Below are 18,951 nucleotides of genomic sequence, written 5' to 3'. Positions count from 1 at the left end.
GTATATGAACGCAATGGCCGAACGATCGCATTCAAACGTGGGAGGGATATGACAATCGATATAAGGAGAAAAGATGTAGATAATCGGCGTGAAACTTGTGAGAATATCCGGGAACTTAACCCTCTTGTTCATAAAATGGACCCATTCCTTGCCGAGGTCGGACTGTATTCCGGGGGTCATCATTATTCAAAATACGGGCAAATATTTTAAACACCCTTAAAGCGGCTGTACAAAATTTGATATCTTATATAAGAAATAAATGCCTCATTGTCGTTGTTTATCGTACAGTAGAACGAACACTGCATGGAAAATAAATCACTTGGGGCTGTGCCCCTCATAGTTTATTGTAGTGTTTTATTGTACGATAAACAATTCACACGCGTCATTTATTACTGAAATAACCGCACCCCTCTTTATACATGACACCATGTGCGGTTTCGGTTTTCACAAGGCAATCGTCGCTGGGTCCTGTATCATTCAAACTGCACATTGTCCGTATATCTCGTGTCTACAGATTTGCGACAGTGGTTGGCCCATCAGTAATGTACCGGCATCATACATTTCTTCTACTAATTGTGAATTGAAGTTTTCCTTTCTCATAATTCGGCTTTTTTCTAAATATATGTAATATAAACTGTTTTTGGTCACTGAATATTGAGAGAAGTATCAACCAAACAACATAGAAAAATGTCATTCATCAGTGTAAGTATAACATCCATCAGTGTAAGTACACCATTCATCAGTGTAAGTACACCACTCATCAATAAGTACACTACTCATCAGAGTAATTACACCACTCATCAGTGTAATTATACCACTCATCAGTGTAAGTACACCACTCATCAATATAAGTACACCACTCATCAGTGTAAGTACAACATCAATCAGTGTAAGTACAACATCCATCAGTGTAAGTACACCACTCATAAGTGTAAGTACAACATCCATCAGTGTAAGTACAACATCCATCAGTGTAAGTACAACATCCATCAGTGTAAGTACACCACTCATCAGTGTAAGTACAACATCCATCAGTGTAAGTACAACATCCATCAGTGTAAGTACAACATCCATCAGTGTAAGTACAACATCCATCAGTGTAAGTACACCACTCATCAATGTAAGTACAATATTCTTCGGTGTAAGTACAACATCCATCAGTGTAAGTACAACATCCATCAGTGTAAGTACAACATCCATCAGTGTAAGTACACCACTCATCAGTGTAAGTACAACATCCATCAGTGTAAGTACACCATTCATCAGTGTAAGTACACCACTCATCAGTGTAAGTACAATATTCATCAGTGTAAGTACACCACTCATCAATGTAAGTACAATATTCTTCGGTGTAAGTACAACATCCACCAGTGTAAGTACAATTGAATCATTTGAAATGAATCAGAATGCAGTATAAGCTAAAACTTTTAATGAAACTATTTAACGTACGCAGTGATGAAAGATATCCCCACGTACCAAAAGCTTTACTTCAACATTCTTCTATATTTTTTAAACACAATCATCGATGATTAATTTGGGTGCAGTATGAATGGGCTTGACGAATTGGAAAATCATGTAAATGAAATGTCTCGAAGTAATACCCAAGGAAATTGCACAATTTAAAAACACCTGCCACAAATCCTTCAAATCTCAAAAAGAAACGATGACTAATTCATTATATTCCTACAATGGACGGTTGTCAGGTGATTGATGTATTTTCATAACAGAGGTCGTGTCTTTGCCATAGCCCTTCTTCTACAGGAGTGTATCAAATAACCATATCACCAAATACTTGCATAAATTATAAGTATTAACTTCACCAAATATGTAGACAAAGTCTATAAACATTGATATTTTTGTAATGCAAATATCTATCTACATGTATTATATCCATAATAAGTGGCATATCTCTCGTCCCATCACATTTACAAACCATTGACCTTCATCTCCACGCAAGCATAACGTTCTTTACAAACATGTTGGATTAGATTTACAATTAATTTTCTGCTGAACAGGTTAAAAACAGGTGAAGAGATTAAATGTATTTTAGGGAGGAGACTTCAGCTTATAAGGCTACCTTCAACTTGTATGGTTTGTACGATTGTGGTATGATAAGTTAAACACTCCTTGAATATTTACAATTTTACAGGTAAACATGTCACAAATTGTGTAATCATGATGTTCTCGCAAACAAATGTAAAAAATAATAATAACACGGTTGGGATTTGGTTTCATTTGGTTTATCATTACAACTAGTTACAGACCATGGCTTGTCACACCCTGTAAATATCGAGTTGTAAAGTGATTACTTCACATGCAAAACAACTCGACTTGAAATAGCAGAACTTTACAATACACTCTTCCTTTCAACCCTTGTGGTGGCTGACACATATCCGATTCTACAGCCCACCTTAAGCTCTTCCAGGAAGGGGATTTATTTCTATTTCGCCGTCGGGCTTTATAGTATCATTGATTTAGATTTTTTTATGATTTATGAAATTTATATACACTGTTCCTTGTATTTGGTGATGTTTATAAGTGGATATTTCTATTATTTTTTTCACGTTCATACAAAGAAGGGTATTGTTTTTAAATGTACATATCATGGTGTCCCATATTTCTACAAGAAAGACCTGGGTACAAATGTATACTTTTTAAGATGTTTATAATAATGCTGTACGTTAGGTGAGACTTCAGTAAACTATCTGTTGAGACTGTGACTTGATCGTGTTTGATTTTTGTTTGGAATAGAAAAACATGTACAGTCACCGCGCAATCCTTATTAAATCATATATTCTTATCTTTTCCATCATGCAGCGCGATGAGCAACCACTTCATATTTCTGGACAGATTATTATTATTTGGAAAAGGAAATAAATATTGCAATACGGAAAATGAATTGTCCTCGGTTGTATATTCGTAGCAACTAATACATGTGTCAAGCGCGAACACTTGCCACCAGTGCAGTGGGGGTCATATGTACGTGTGTGCTTTCAACGATCATGTAAGAAATCATAATTTTGCGTACGCGTACAGCTGGCATGAATAGTTGTCATAATACCTTTAACTATCATTAAACTGGCATTGAGTCCATAGCTGTGTCATCGTGTATCGTCGCTGTTGTGATCATTGTGGATCTAGGCAAACCCCAACTATCAAAACACAGGGAACAGAGGTGACACCTGTTCAAGGAACAGCTTAACCCGTCTGTAGACAGGACTGATCATTTGGGCTTAATAATATAATTAGTATGGATACATAGATAGACCAAGAGACGTCGCCGCGACGCAGTTGCTAAATCCCCTAAGATACTGGTGTCAAATACGTGTATGTAGGTTACTGGGGCATGTACATTGATCAGATTGAGTTACATACGTGTAGGATCAAATATTTCTTGTCGCGTCGGTGAATTAAGTTTTCTAGTAAAATTACAAACATAATCACATATCATGTAGTCGTTTATATTTATTACAAATCAACTGTTAATTCGACGCACCAGTGTTACTTGTTAAATAGAGCACGAACATTTATATTGGTGTGGCAGTACATAATCACCACTATCACCTCCACAGTGAACACAGACATCATCACCACCAATTGTGGTTGTGGAGGTGGTGGTAGTGGTGATGATCTCTGTGTTCACTGTAGAGGTGATTGTGGTGGTGGAGGTGGTGATAGTGGTGATGATGTCTGTGTTCACTGTATAGGTGATTATGGTGGTGGAGGTGGTGATAGTGGTGATTATGTCCGTGTTCACTGTGGAGGTGATTGTGGTGGTGGAGGTGGTGATAGTGGTGATGATCTCTGTGTTCACTGTGGAGGTGATTGTGGTGGTGAAGGTGGTGATAGTGGTGATGATGTCTGTGTTCACTGTGGAGGTGATTGTGTTGGTGTTGATGGAGGTGAGGTGAAATGGGGTTTAACGTCGCGTCCAAGATTATTGCACTTATATAGCGACGTGCATGCACTTGTATGTGTGTGTGTGGCTGCTTGTACTAGTCCGGACTGATGCCGATTTATAGTGCTAGCTCACTGAGATACCATGCCGTAGTTTAACATGAATACCCCACTCAGACACAGTATACTGACTCCGAGTCGACCAGTCCTTGTTTTAGCCCCTTAATGCCGAGCGCCAGACAGGGTAACAACAAGTACCATCTTTTAACGTCTTTTTGTATGACACGGCCCGGGATCGAACCCTGGACCTTCCGCTCTCCGGGCGGACGCTCTACCACAAGACCACGGAGGCGGTCGGTGTTGATGGAGGTGGTGATAGTGGTGATGATGTCTGTGTTCACTGTGGAGGTGATAGTGGTGATGATGTCTGTGTTCACTGTGGAGGTGATTGTGGTGATGATGTCTGTGTCCACTGTGGAGGTGATTGTGGTGGTGAAGGTGGTGATAGTGGTGATGATGTCTGTGTTCACTCTAGAGGTGATTGTGGTGGTGGAGGTGGTGATAGTGGTGATGATGTCTGTGTTCACCGTGGAGGTGATAGTGGTGATTATGTCCGTGTTCACTGTGGAGGTGATTGTGGTGGTGGAGGTGCTGATAGTGGTGATGATGTCTGTGTTCACTGAAGAGGTGATTGTGGTGATAGTGGTGATGATGTCTGTGTTCACTGTGGAGGTGATTGTGGTGGTGGAGGTGGTGGTAGTGGTGATGATGTCTGTGTTCACTGTGGAGATGATTGTGGTGGTGGAGGTGGTGATAATGGTGATGATGTCTGTGTTCACTCTAGAGGTGATTGTGGTGTTGAAGGTGGTGATAGTGGTGATGATGTCTGTATTCACTGTAGAGGTGATTGTGGTGGTGAAGGTGGTGATAGTGGTGGTGATGTCTGTGTTCACTGTGGAGGTGATTGTGGTGGTGAAGGTGGTGATAGTGGTGGTGATGTCTGTGTTCACTGTAGAGGTGATTGTGGTGGTGAAGGTGGTGATAGTGGTGATGATGTCTGTGTTCACTGTGGAGGTGATTGTGGTGGTGGAGGTGGTGGTAGTGGTGATGATCTCTGTGTTCACTGTGGAGGTGATTGTGGTGGTGGAGGTGGTGATAATGGTGATGATGTCTGTGTTCACTCTAGAGGTGATTGTGGTGGTGAAGGTGGTGATAGTGGTGATGATGTCTGTGTTCACTGTGGAGGTGATTGTGGTGGTGAAGGTGGTGATAGTGGTGATGATGTCTGTGTTCACTGTGGAGGTGATTGTGGTGGTGGAGGAGGTGGTAGTGGTGATGATGTCTGTGTTCACTGTGGAGGTGATAGTGCTGATGATGTCTGTGTTCACTGTAGAGGTGATAGTGCTGGTGATGTCTGTGTTCACTGTGGAGGTGATTGTGGTGGTGAAGGTGGTGATAGTGGTGATGATGTCTGTGTTCACTGTGGAGGTGATTGTGGTGGTGGAGGAGGTGGTAGTGCTGATGATCTCTGTGTTCACTGTGGAGGTGATAGTGCTGATGATGCCTGTGTTCACTGTAGAGGTGATAGTGCTGGTGATGTCTGTGTTCACTGTGGAGGTGATAGTGCTGATGATGTCTGTGTTCACTGTGGAGGTGATTGCGGTGGTGGAGACTTCCTTCCGTTCTGACAATCGTAATCATGTTGTGGATATTCATACTTCATATCGTTTCTTAGCGCCCCAAAATTGAGTACTATCGAAGGGCGCAAAGTTAGGAGTTATGCAGGCCTAGTTTGATAAAACCCATTTTAATATTACACTCGGATATGGAGCTGACAAACCAAGGATTCGACCCCATGATCATAGGATTTTGACACGCCTAAGGGACGCAATTCTACATAGCAACAGCGCCCTTATGTTCCCGACTCACGTGTAGTGTTTGGGGAGCTAATATAGCCACTGATCTGCGCCGCACTGCTTACTGCCAAGCACTGGCCAAACATGGAAGAAGCGCCAATCAAATGTCTACCAAAGGCTCACGTTCTGTAACAAGTCTTCACCGTGCGTGCACGCCGATTGAAAAGTGCCAGGCACTGAGTTTCAATGCCGCAATGTTAACATGGATAACCTACTCTGACTTTTAGTAAAACGCTGCCGGGGAACGAGCCAACGAACTTCCGCTCTCCGGGGAAAGGCTCTAACCAATTGGACCACGGAGGCGTTCAGTACTGTTTGAAGCACTGTTAGACGTGTATTTATGTGATTACCTTAATCGACTGTTGGCAATAGCATCTAGTTATGTTTGGAGAAGTCAAGCAAAGACATTACCGCATCGTTTAGACAACGCTTCAAACACCAGTGCATGGGTCATTGTGTCCGTTAACGCGACGGCTCGAAGTAAAATCGGTCGGAATAAAAGTAGTGTCCCCTTAACCACATGGCCATGGCTTTAACGGGTTCGTGGTCTGTTTTGTAGTAAGGGTCCAGCAAACCCAAGGTAAATAAACAGTAAATACTCCAGTCCAGAATGCATGATGACATTGTTGTTTCCAGATGTTTCGCCTTTGACAACTACCAGCCTAGCTTATCATTACTTGGTAACCAATGTATATTTGCTGTGCATTCGGATGCGAAAGAAGCGCCTTACAAATATGTAGAAATGTCGGATTTCAATTCTAATTATGATAACAAAATTTTAATAAATGTTTTTGCAACAAGCTTTCAAATGTGAATAAACATATGTAGTCTAAACCTTGCCCACTTTGTTTCAGGAGAGCAAAAGGATGAGCGTATTGTATGGACTCTTCTCCGCCTGAATGGCGAAGTATAAACACCTGTCTGATGCTCACTGAGATGATGAGTATGATGGCAAAGAGACGAATTTCACGAACCACGTTTATGATTTCAATTCAATATTCGTTAGGTGTAAAATATCAGGGCAATCAGTATTTTCAAAGAGCTACAGTCGCGGAGAGACTGCCGACCAGAAGGACGAATGGAACTTAAGTTACCTTTACATGTTAACAATATGTACATATACCAGCAATGAATAGCCTTTCGTGGGGCTATTATTTTATGCTGATATACGCACGTAAGTGGTGTTGATGCATGTGAGTATGTGAGTATTGTTTTATGGCTCTTTTAACAACATTCAATGACCAGCGTTACCACGACGAGTCATTAATACCAATGTAAATATCACAGCTGACCTGTAGTTTCCCTCTTTTTCACTGCAGTAGTGTCACAGTTGGCATGCAGTGTCCCTCTATTCCACTGCAGTAGTGTCACAGTTGGCATGCAGTGTCCCTCTATTCCACTGCAGCAGTGTCACAGTTGGCATGCAGTGTCCCCTTATTCCACTGCAGTAGTGTCACAGTTGGCATGCAGTGTCCCTCTTTTTCACTGCAGTAGTGTCACAGTTGGCATGCAGTGTCCCTCTATTCCACTGCAGTAGTGTCACAGTTGGCATGCAGTGTCCCTCTATTCCACTGCAGCAGTGTCACAGTTGGCATGCAGTGTCCCCTTATTCCACTGCAGTAGTGTCACAGTTGGCATGCAGTGTCCTTCTATTCCACTGCAGCAGTGTCACAGTTGGCATGCAGTGTCCCTCTATTCCACTGCAGTAGTGTCACAGTTGGCATGCAGTGTCCCTCTATACCACAGCAGTAGTGTCACAGTTGTTATGCAGTGTCCCTCTGTTCCACTGCAGTAGTGTCACAGTTGACATGCAGTTTCCCTCTATTCCACTGCAGTAGTGTCACAGTTGGCATGCAGTGTCCCTCTATTCCACTGCAGTAGTGTCACAGTTGGCATGCAGTGTCCCTCTATTCAACTGCAGTAGTGTTACAGTTGACATCCAGTGTCCCTCTATTCAACTGCAGTAGTGTCACAGTTGACATCCAGGGTCCCCCTATTCCACTGCAGTAGTGTTACAGTTGACATGCAGTGCCCCTCTATTCCACTGCAGTAGTGTCACAGTTGACATCCAGTGTCCCTCTATTCCACTGCAGTAGTGTCACAGTTGTTATGCAGTATCCCTCTGTTCCACTGCAGTAGTGTCACAGTTGGCATGCAGTGTCCCTCTATTCCACTGCAGTAGTGTCACAGTTGTTATGCAGTGTCCCTCTGTTCCACTGCAGTAGTGTCATTGTTGTTATGCAGTGTCCCTCTATTCCACTGCAGTAGTGTCACAGTTGGCATGCAGTGTCCCTCTATTCCACTGCAGTAGTGTCACAGTTGACATGCAGTGTCCCTCTATTCCACTGCAGTAGTGTCACAGTTGGCATGCAGTGTCCCTCTATTCCACTGCAGTAGTGTTACAGTTGACATCCAGTGTCCCTCTATTCAACTGCAGTAGTGTCACAGTTGACATCCAGTGTCCCTCTATTCCACTGCAGTAGTGTTACAGTTGACATGCAGTGCCCCTCTATTCCACTGCAGTAGTGTCACAGTTGACATCCAGTGTCCCTCTATTCCACTGCAGTAGTGTCACAGTTGTTATGCAGTATCCCTCTTTTCCACTGCAGTAGTGTCATTGTTGTTATGCAGTGTCCCTCTATTCTACTGCAGTAGTGTCACAGTTGGCATGCAGTGCCCTGCCATTTGTCCTGTTTGCAGTCATACAACAGTTGTCCTGTAATGGCCCCACTATTTCACTGCAGTCATACAACAGTTGTCCAGTAATGGCCCCACTATTTCATTGCAGTCATACAACAGTTGTCATGTAATGGCCCCACTATTTCACTGCAGTCATACAACAGTTGTCCTGTAATGGCCTCACTATTTCACTGCAGTCATACAACAGTTGTCATGTAATGGCCCCACTATTTCACTGCAGTCATACAACAGTTGTCCTGTAATGGCCTCACTATTTCACTGCAGTCATACAACAGTTGTCATGTAATGGCCCCACTATTTCACTGCAGTCATACAACAGTTGTCCAGTAATGGCCCCACTATTTCACTGCAGTCATACAACAGTTGTTCAGTAAGGGCCCCACTATTTCACTGCAGTCATACAACAGTTGTCCAGTAATGGCCCCATTATTTCCCCACTGTTTTAATCTAATAGTCGTGTGTGCATCACTGCGCCAATACCGCATTTTGCCTTCTGTGTCTGTAGTAGGAATTCAGTACAGTATTGAACATTAGGGCTGTAATGTCCTCATTGTACATTACCTATTAATGAGAAGTATTTGTTTCGACAACATTTCCAAGTCACATAATTGCTGATTTGATTGTTCATTCAAATTATATGGACTGGTCGCACTAATAACCCAAGAAATAAAGCCCAAGTCGATAACATGGCATTTGCATAATAATTGCTTCATGCATCGTTTTCGTAACAATTTCCCCAATGCATATTTTTTGTATATATATATAATTATATAAATGTGTTGAGATTGTAAATTGAAATGAGGCGGTAACGTTTTAACAATCCTGATTTCCTTGTAAACATTTGACACTGTGCATCCATCTGATATCCAATCTAAATTAAATATGCTGTGCGCAGTTTTCACTTTATATGGTTAACATGCATGAATCCTCTGTGGAGAAGAGCTCGCTCTCTTTCCTCTTGGGAAAAGAGACAATGAAAAATGGTTGGACACGTGTGTTGTGTTAACCGTTGAGTGAGCGAGTTCAGATGTATTGTCACATCGGCAATATTTCAGCCATATCGTGACAAAGTTAATCGTTAATAATGATGATTTTATGATGACACAATGTCAACAAGTTGCAACGAAAATTGTCAATACAACATGCAACAAAAGCAAGCATAATCAAGTGCACATTCTGGAATTACTGGTACACAAACATCTTTGAATGGGGAAAGATATTATTTGTGCAGCTTGGCTAGGATTTATTTTGAACTATAAAGTATTCAAGTAATGGCAGTTGCCCTATTAAATTGCTGAAAAATGCTAATTTTCTAAGTGCCAATTCTGAAACCGAAAGGTGAAAAGACATTACGTCTGTCTTCAATGATAACATCAATGTGAACAATTCAAGTCTGTATACGAGTAATAATGTGGTTACTGATCCTCGGGGCTGGACGTTACATTGTGATTGAGTGTAAACACGAGCGGAAACACATATCCAAGTGCCGACATCAAACTGATTTCTTTCTACGTTTATATTGTAATCAAGTTTTCACATATCTACCTCATGTACATGAAGGTGCATGTATGTACACGAACATATTTTAAATAGATAATTCTTGTGTCGCACGCTTAAATGGAGAAAGTGTCCTTAATGTCTAGAAAGGACAATATTTGTATCTTTGACTTTTCAATCAATTTGCCGACAGTAGTTATCAGTATTGAACACCCATTTATCATGTCACAAGGAGACAAATACATGTACATAAGGAAAATGTGATTAAACAGGCGTAGTCACGTGTTTAATTATGATTCCCTTCAAAGATAAAAAAAATCAATTTGTCGGCAATGTGCATATTTTATTAAAAACAAACACAAAGCGTAATCAATTATTTCAACAATGCAGTCTCAACGTCGATTATACTTTGTGTTTGAAGAAGTGAGGAAGATCAGTCTTCTTCATCTATTTTATCAATACCAAATTAGGGTTAACCAATACTGAACTGTTTGACGTTATCAATATTACGTATTTCTATTACCTGAATTTCTATACTTTTGTAACTAGGTTAGTCATGATCCGAAAAAACAACATTATCCATATTTCCCGACAATGGGATGTTTCCGTGTGAAGGATTCCTCTATAATACACCTCAGGTTAATAAGGGAAGAAAGTGTCCAACACGTTAACGAATGTCAGAGGATAACCAGTCTCCATTTTCCTTCGGCACAGATTCCATTGGGCGCAGAGGGCATAATAGCGGCGGAAATTGTGGGTATGCATCACTGAAACTTTGAAAAGTGAAAAGGGTAAGCAGCCCGAGGCACACATTTGGGATTCAAAAGTAAGTGTTTTGCTTGTTGCCTGACGCCCCACAGCAGTGGTGTCACGTGGTCCTGTGCACAGCGCACAGGTAAAAAAATCAGGTCTCGGAGAGTAGTTGGATGGGTGACCCTGTTCGGAAGCTCGACTTCTGAGAGTTTCTTGGGCCACGGTCCTGTCCTACACTAAGTGAGTGAGTGAGTGAGTGAGTGAGTTGGGTTTAACGCCGCTTTTAACAGTATTCCAGTTATATCAAGGCGTGTCAGCTTAATGTGGGAGGAAATCCCGAAGTGATGCAGGTCTCAAACGTTTACAACTTCGGTGAAACCCACGAGCACGGGTGTGGTGCTGGCAAACCTAGAAACACAATCGGGGCGACCCGGGATTCGAACCCAGTCCCACACTGAAGCACATGTAGTAGCACATGTGGTGTATCCTAAGGCAAGTGACTTTATTCGAAATGTGCCTCTGTTCACCCATCACTGAATGTGTACCCGGTAGGAACAGCTGGGAATGGCTGTCAACCACAGGCAGCTTTGGCTTTATACTCCCCAGTGAGCTGACAATGAAAACCGAATGCACACTGATCCATTAAACAACCGGGTTAATAATAGTGTAGCGCTATAAGAATCTACTTGGTGAATGGAATTTGTCGCATTATAGATGCAAATATTATTATTAGTGATTACAGATAAAAATAAACAGATGCAACAAAGTGGTTTTGGGTGATCCTGACTCCCCATGTGAAGACTCCCCAACACTGCAGCCTTCTGTATTACCCAGATTGTCAGAAGGGCTGTATTCTTGGAAGCAAACACAATGTCAGTCAACAGATTGGGAGGTACCAAACCTCAGGTACCAAGAACAATGGGAAGTCAGACAACTTGGTACTTGGGATGCAAGCGAGACATTTCGAAAGCGAGGCCCGCATACTTGCCCTGTTTTACATCAATCTTGTCAATCACATTAGTGTTAAAAGGGACAGAAAATTCAATGATATAAATGATGTCATTATATTTATCAAAAAGGACAAAAATTCCAAGTGTGTGTCAGACAAAATTAACCATGTGTTAAAGTTGTGAATCAATAATATCAATACATATTACAATGCACCAGTAACACTTACATAGCACTTTCCACATCAGCAGCTTTAATATTGTCGAGTGTCTATCAACGAGGAGTTTTACAGTTACACATTTCTTTCAAAGCGTGAACTTATCCTACATTGTTATGCATTTCACAACTGCGACAATTGTATTCAAAGAGAAAGCCAAGTCTTGTCTTACTGGCGCTTACAAGTTAATACGCCGTTAGAATCAAAATCCAGAATGGGGGTGGTGTCATCCCGATCGGTCGAATATGTAGTAAAGAGTACTAGAGTAGTAGTCAACCGATCAGCACTGTATATTAAGCATATTCGACCAATCAACACTTTATATTCAAGCACATTCGACCAATCAACACTTTATATTCAAGCACATTCGACAAATCAACACTTTATATTCAAGCACATTCGACCAATCAACAATTTATATCCAAGCACATTCGATCGATCAGTACTGTATATTCAAGCACATTCGACGATCAGTACTGTATATTGAAGCACATTCGACAATCATCACTGTATATTCAAGCACATTCGACGAATCCGTGCTGGACATTCAAGCACATTCGACCAATCAGTACTGTATATTCAAGTACATTCGACGATCAGCACTGTACATTCAAGCACATTCGACAAATCAACACTTTATATTCAAGCACATTTGACCGATCAGTACTGTATATTCAACCACATTTGACTGATCAGCGGTGTATATTCAAGCACATTCGGCCGAGCAGCCCTGTATATCCAAGCACATTCGATGATAAGCACTGAATATTCAAGCCCATTCAACGAATCCGTGTTGTATATTCAAGCACATTCGACTGATCAGCACTGTATGTTCAAGCACATTCGATCGATCAGTACTGTAAATTCAAGCACATTCGACCGATCAGTGGTGTATATTCAAGCGAGTTCGACGATCAGCACTGTTTATTCAAGCACATTCGACAAATCAACACTTTATATTCAAGCACATTCGACCGATCAGAACTGTATATTTAACCTCATTTCACTGATCAGCGGTGTATATTCAAGCACATTCGACCGATCAGCACTCTATATTCAAGCACATTCGACCGATCAGTGGTGTATATTCAAGCGAGTTCGACAATCAGCACTGTATTCAAGCACATTCAACGAATACATGGTGGATATTCAAGCACATTCGACTGATCAGTACTGTATATTCAAGTACATTCGACGATCAGCATTTGACATTCAAGCACATTCGACAATCATCACTGTATCTTCAAGCACATTCAACGATCAGCATTGTATATTCAAGCACATTCAACGAATCCTTTCTGTATATTCAAGCCATTCAGGCGATCAGCACTGTACATTCAAGCACATTCGACCAATCAACAATTTATATTCAAAAACATTCGTTCAATCAACAATTTATATTCAAGCACATTCGACGACCAGTACTGTATATTGCAGCACATTCAACGAATCCGTGTTGTATATTCAAGCACATTCGACCCATGAGGACTGTATATTCCAGCACATTCGACCGATCAGCACTGTCTATTCAAACACATTCAACGAATCCATGCTCTATATTCAAGCACATTAGACGATCATCACTGTATATTCAAGCACATTCGACGATAAGCACTTTATGTTCAAGCACATTCGACCGATGAGTACTGTATTTTCAAGCACATTCGACGATCAGCACTGTGTATTCAAGCACATTCAACGAATCCGTGCTGTATATTCAAGCATATTCGACCGATCAGCACTGTATATTCAAGCACGTTCAACGAATCCATACTGTATATTCAAACACATTCGACCGATCAGCACTGTATGTTCAAGCACATTCGACCGATTGACGATTGCGAGTACGAGCGAAAAAGTCAAACAGTAATTTTGTCATTGCCCTTGACCTTCTGAACAATATTGGTGGGTCCAGTGATACTGGTCATGTACACTGACAACATCTTCTATCCATGCCAACTGCCTATCATTCTTCCACGGGAGGTTGTTTCAAGTGTCTCAGACGAGTAGTATGGCAGACATCTCTTTCCCAGATTGTCATCTACTGCTTGCTGGTAGGTAATAACCTTGTATTACCTTACATAATACACGTTGTATACATTCATTATTGTTGTGTCACTCTAGCCTTAGCTACATAGGCGTGCACGTGAGATTATATACTGAATGTAAATACAACTGACAATAAAACTTGAACTTGGTTTCTGTAAAACTAGTCTCACCACGGATTTCACTGTGCCACTCAAAGAGTACCATATACATGTAAATGTGTGCTTGTTCTCATTTAGCCGGCAGGCTGCGGCCAGTCTAGTTTGGAAAACTATCATCTTAATCCCATTGTTCTGGAATTTAGCTTTTTATAGTTCCAAACAATACCAAAGTGAGAACACCCCGTAGATTTCCATATGACATGTTTCCATTACAACATGTGCCATTGTTCCCGGCTAGTTGTTTCAGAAAATCTCTCCGCGTCCGTAGCCATCGGCGTTTAGACCATGAAGTTGGCGATTACAAACGTTATTATTTTGGTTTTAGAAAAAAATGTTTATTAACTGCTTCTCTCCAAAGAGACATTTGGAGGAGCACAGAGTTTCATGTAATGGTACATGTATACCAATGTTGATAGTTTTTAACAGGATCATAGAGAGGATGTATATAAAAAAGATTTGATTAAAGTTAACATAATAGAGCTCGTACATTGCCGAGTGCGACAGATCCGAATATAATGTTGACGGAATTGGTCGATCGTAAATAGGTCAGCTGTGCGTGTTAAATTGAAGCGACAGCCATAACATAAATTACACTAGGTCGTTTCTATTCCATAGTCACGGTCGGAGCTGACTTAGGATGTCTGCCGGCATGCTTTTGTAATCACTTCGCAACTCAAACTGTCGTGTATGGATGGGACTGTTGTAACGAGATATAAGTATGTCTGTAAATCCGATATGATACCACGCAGTCGAAAGTCGTTGATAGAAAGACAAACCGTTAAAGAAACGATATTATTTATTAAACAAACAAGTGAAATAGTTCCCATCTTTCCACAGGACGTACATTGCTTAAAGTCTTTGAAATGCATTTAGAAGTTGGAAGAACATGAATACATGACACTTTTTTATGGATAGCAACTTCTTTTATTCTTTGTCACGACGTTTCAGAGCTACTTCTTGCTCCTTCATCAGGAGCTAATACATAATAAAGAAGTAGCTCTGAAACGCCGTGACAAGGAATGAAAGAAGGGGCGCTAAAGCTACCTCACTCACTATTAATATAAACATGCATTTTGAATGTTTTTTTCATGTATGTATGTATGTATGTGTGTGTGTGTGTGTGTGTGTGTGTGTGTGTGTGTGTGTGTGTGTGTGTGTGTGTGTGTGTGTGTGTGTGTGTGTATATCTTCAAGTAATTCCATATTCAGTTGCAGTTAGTGTTGTGCTTATAAAACCATATTTTCTAGTGGGAAAAGTGTCTGCTCAGAGAGCGGAAAGTTAGTGGATCGATACCCAGGGGCGTCATGCAAATGGACTTTAAATGATTTACTGAATGGAGCAGAATAAAACAAGGTCTGCTTGTCTTGAAGTCAGTGTGGGGTATTCATGTTGACCTGCGGCATGGTATCTCAATGGGCTAGCATTGTCTGACTTGCATACATACACACGCACGCACGCATGCCATACACGTCGCTATGCTTGTCGTAAGAGGCGACTAACGGGATCGGGTGGTCAGGCTCGCTGACTTGGTTGATATATGTCATCGTATCCCAATTGCGTGGATCGCTACTCATGATGTCAATCACTGGGTTGTGTGGTCCAGTCTCGATTAATTACAGACCGCCGTCATATAGCTGGAATATTGTTGAGTGCGGCGTAAAGCGACAAACAAACAAACAAAACAAAAAACCAACGAACCAACCATACACGTCGCTATATATAAGTGCAATAATTTTGAACGCGACGTTAAACTCAACTCAAAACACATTTAGATTTACTGCAGGAAATATTAGTGTCGCAATAAGAAGATGTGCGGGAAATATACCTGACTGATATCAACGATACATTATACAATGCTGGAGTTGGTCGATATCTTAGACACATTGACGGTTTCATTCCTAACAATAACACTGTCAAGCTAATTCTCACAATTTTATGACTAAGTTTTAAACAAATTTCATGTATGTTCACGCGAGTACCTTTGAAAGATTGCATATCTTTGAAGAGATGCATTGGTTATTCCTTAAGATGCAACAAAGGATCATTCTGTTCATCAAACATCGATAGAAACACATACTCCGGATGTTGGTAATCAGAAATAGAAGTAGAAGTGTGTATAAGTCACTCGGTTCACGCACATAACATAGCATGTTTCTATCACACAATCGATGAACTTCTAAACCTCTCCTCGGAGTGACGGGGTGCCTAATGGTCGCTCCAACATCACACTGGGGTTGGTGTTGTCATAAACACGGTAACCAAGGTGAAATATAAGATACTCATTATTACAATAGTTTCTTCATCCAGATTATTACTACATAAAACGATGTCCCAGCCACATTAAAAAAATCATTACTGCCCTTTGCTCAATAATATCTGTTCGAAATGTCCTTGCATTTGGTACGCGCCTCTATGCTATTCTTTTACACTACCTTATTTGCCATTTGCCATTTGCAATTTGACCGTGCTTCTAAGTTCTCTGATTTAAAAGGGTATAAAATATACAAATGTTAAAGTCATTCATTGCCAACACACAACACTGAGGTTCCGGTTTGGTTTGACTTTTGTGGTTTGACCATGCACGCGAGTTAGCTTTAGTTGTTTCGTCGCTTGGCAAGATATTAGCAAGATTGATTTTGCTTGAGCAATTCTGTCAATTCAGTCACCAATACTTGGCATGGGTTATGAGTCAGTCTTGGGCGACGAGTTGACTCGTTGCAGGCAGTAAAAGAAGGGCCGGTGGCGTCAGGTATCAGGAGGCACGATGGAACCCCACTCACTGTCACATGGTTCCATCATGTCAAAGCGAATGTCAGCATGTCGTATGTCTGGAATGAGGCACATGGTCCGTTCTTTAATTCAGGAAACTGTTGTGAGGCAATCATGCTTGACAACGGTATAATAATCTATACCGAAACGTCCCAATTACAGTATATTAATGAGGTTGTTGTACATAAAACATGCTTGTCTATTTTGTCATACGTGAACTTCTAAGAAATGCCAAATCCAACAATTGACACGTAGAGAAGTTTCAATGAACATACCAGTTCGGAAGAGATGCTAAAGCATCATATGGGCTGGAAACATGAGCAAACTGACAACTACTGCCAGAAAATAATTAAAAGGAGTTAGGGAAGTTTACACACACGCTCACGTTTTTACAACATGACTGCAGACTTGAGGTATCGTAGCGAATCTTGAATTCGAACCCAAATATACCTGATAAGGGACTTAACTCCAGTTACAACCAGGCTCGAGTGACAGGAACAATTGTCTGTTGACCAGAGAAAAGAAACATTACCGTTAGTCACAGGTTGCGAGAAGCCTGTAGCGAAACATAGGTGACGTACTTGAAGACATGCACCAAGAACGATATTTGCTAGGCATCGATTACAATTGCGAAATCATGAAGATGTATTGATGAGTTGAATTCAATGTTCTTGAAGTCAATGAGCATCAATAAGCACATACATTATTCATTTTCTGACACAAAATTTCACTTACATGATTCACTAGAGACGAAAGACGAGGAATACAAATTGATTAATTGGAAACTCTTGATCGAAGAAAGTGATACACGGATATGTGCATTCATCTTTATTGGCATATGTAAGGTCAAAGTACATCGAGAAAATCGAATGATAGATTCGCGTGATAAAGCTTTACTAAAATAAAATCAGCAATCAATTTTAGGCACAAGAAGTTAGGAAAAAAATATTGATCCATGGGCCTGAGAAATCTAAAAAGCTATTCCAATGTAAATCCCCTTCAGTGGCATTTTGTCAATGGCTTTTAAACACGAGTGAGATTAATCATGCTGGGTAAATCAGATCTTTCTCCCTGAAAGAACCCCAAATGAACAAGAATATATCAATAGCCTGTCGTGTTATCAGCAAGAATAATTCCTGTAGTGTCAGATGTTTACACAAATTAGGAAACATGATACACGACCACCACCAACTCGTACATCAATACACGACATTTTAAGCGACATCAACAGCTGGTCTATGTGGTGACGAAGTTGACGTTCAGTTTATTGATTGTGATGTTGACTAAATCCATTTAAATATACATAGGTAAGAGGTGACTAACGGGATCGGGTGGTCAGGCCCGCTGACTTGGTTGATGCATGTCATCGATCCCGATTGCGTGGATCGATTCTCATGATGCCAATCACTGGATTGTCCGGTTCAGACTCGATTATTTACAGACCGCCGTCATATAGCTGGAATACTGGGGTGCGGCGTTAAACGACAACAAACCAACCAACCAAATATACATAGTGAATTTGCAATAAGACATAATTTCACTTTGGTAAAATACAGATTGATACATATTTAACCTTATAATTATTTATCCTTAAACAATATCTATTTCAATTTATAAGTTTTTTAACTCCAAGGAATCGAATGAAAACGTATACAAACTCTGTCATTAACTGAATGGTCTATACGATACAAATCCAAGCTTGATATCCAAGCTATCGCTAAACAAAGATCTGAAGACATGCCATTACGGGTCAGGTCAGAACAAACTTTCATCCAGCCAATCACAGCGTCGCTTACCAGATCATGAAAGTGACAGTCGGAATGTGTTTTCTAATCATGCAACCTCGAAGTATTGAACAGTTGGGTATTCCGAACGACAATTACGGGTTTTATGGTTATATCCACACAATCTAGGCCATCTATAAGCCATTCCAGAATGCTTTTATTTTTATCAGTTTTAAAAATTTAAATCGAGAATACATCAAAATATATTTCGAAGCGTAGTCGCCAGTGTCGTAAAGCTCGAGAAAACTGCATTCTGATTGGCT

At 40.8% G+C, this 18,951-nt stretch overlaps 1 protein-coding gene across 1 annotated transcript; it reads left to right on the top strand.

The window, feature by feature from the left end:
* The first annotated feature begins 3,713 nt into the window (after window positions 1–3,713).
* On the top strand, window positions 3,714–6,726 carry LOC139451007 (uncharacterized). Its single transcript, XM_071232826.1, has 3 exons — window positions 3,714–3,902; window positions 4,306–5,590; window positions 6,668–6,726. The coding sequence occupies exons 1-3, from the start codon at window positions 3,714–3,716 to the stop codon at window positions 6,724–6,726; spliced, it is 1,533 nt and encodes a 510-aa protein (XP_071088927.1).
* Window positions 6,727–18,951: the final 12,225 nt, after the last annotated feature.

The sequence above is a fragment of the Haliotis cracherodii genome, unplaced genomic scaffold, assembly GCF_022045235.1.
Source record: "Haliotis cracherodii isolate W230 unplaced genomic scaffold, xgHalCrac1.p SCAF_8, whole genome shotgun sequence".
Taxonomy (NCBI): domain Eukaryota; kingdom Metazoa; phylum Mollusca; class Gastropoda; order Lepetellida; family Haliotidae; genus Haliotis; species Haliotis cracherodii.
This window is presented reverse-complemented; position numbering and strand designations above follow the sequence as displayed.

What these genes read in the sequence shown, in the direction of transcription:
- LOC139451007 (XM_071232826.1), top strand. Translation starts at nt 3,714, where the DNA reads ATGGTGGTGGAGGTGGTGATAGTGGTGATTATGTCCGTGTTCACTGTG. An exon ending in TTGTGTTGGTGTTGATGGAG is followed by an intron (nt 3,903 to 4,305) that starts GTGAGGTGAAAT and finishes TTCACTGTGGAG; the next exon opens with GTGATAGTGGTGATGATGTC. An exon ending in TTCCTTCCGTTCTGACAATC is followed by an intron (nt 5,591 to 6,667) that starts GTAATCATGTTG and finishes ACTTTGTTTCAG; the next exon opens with GAGAGCAAAAGGATGAGCGT.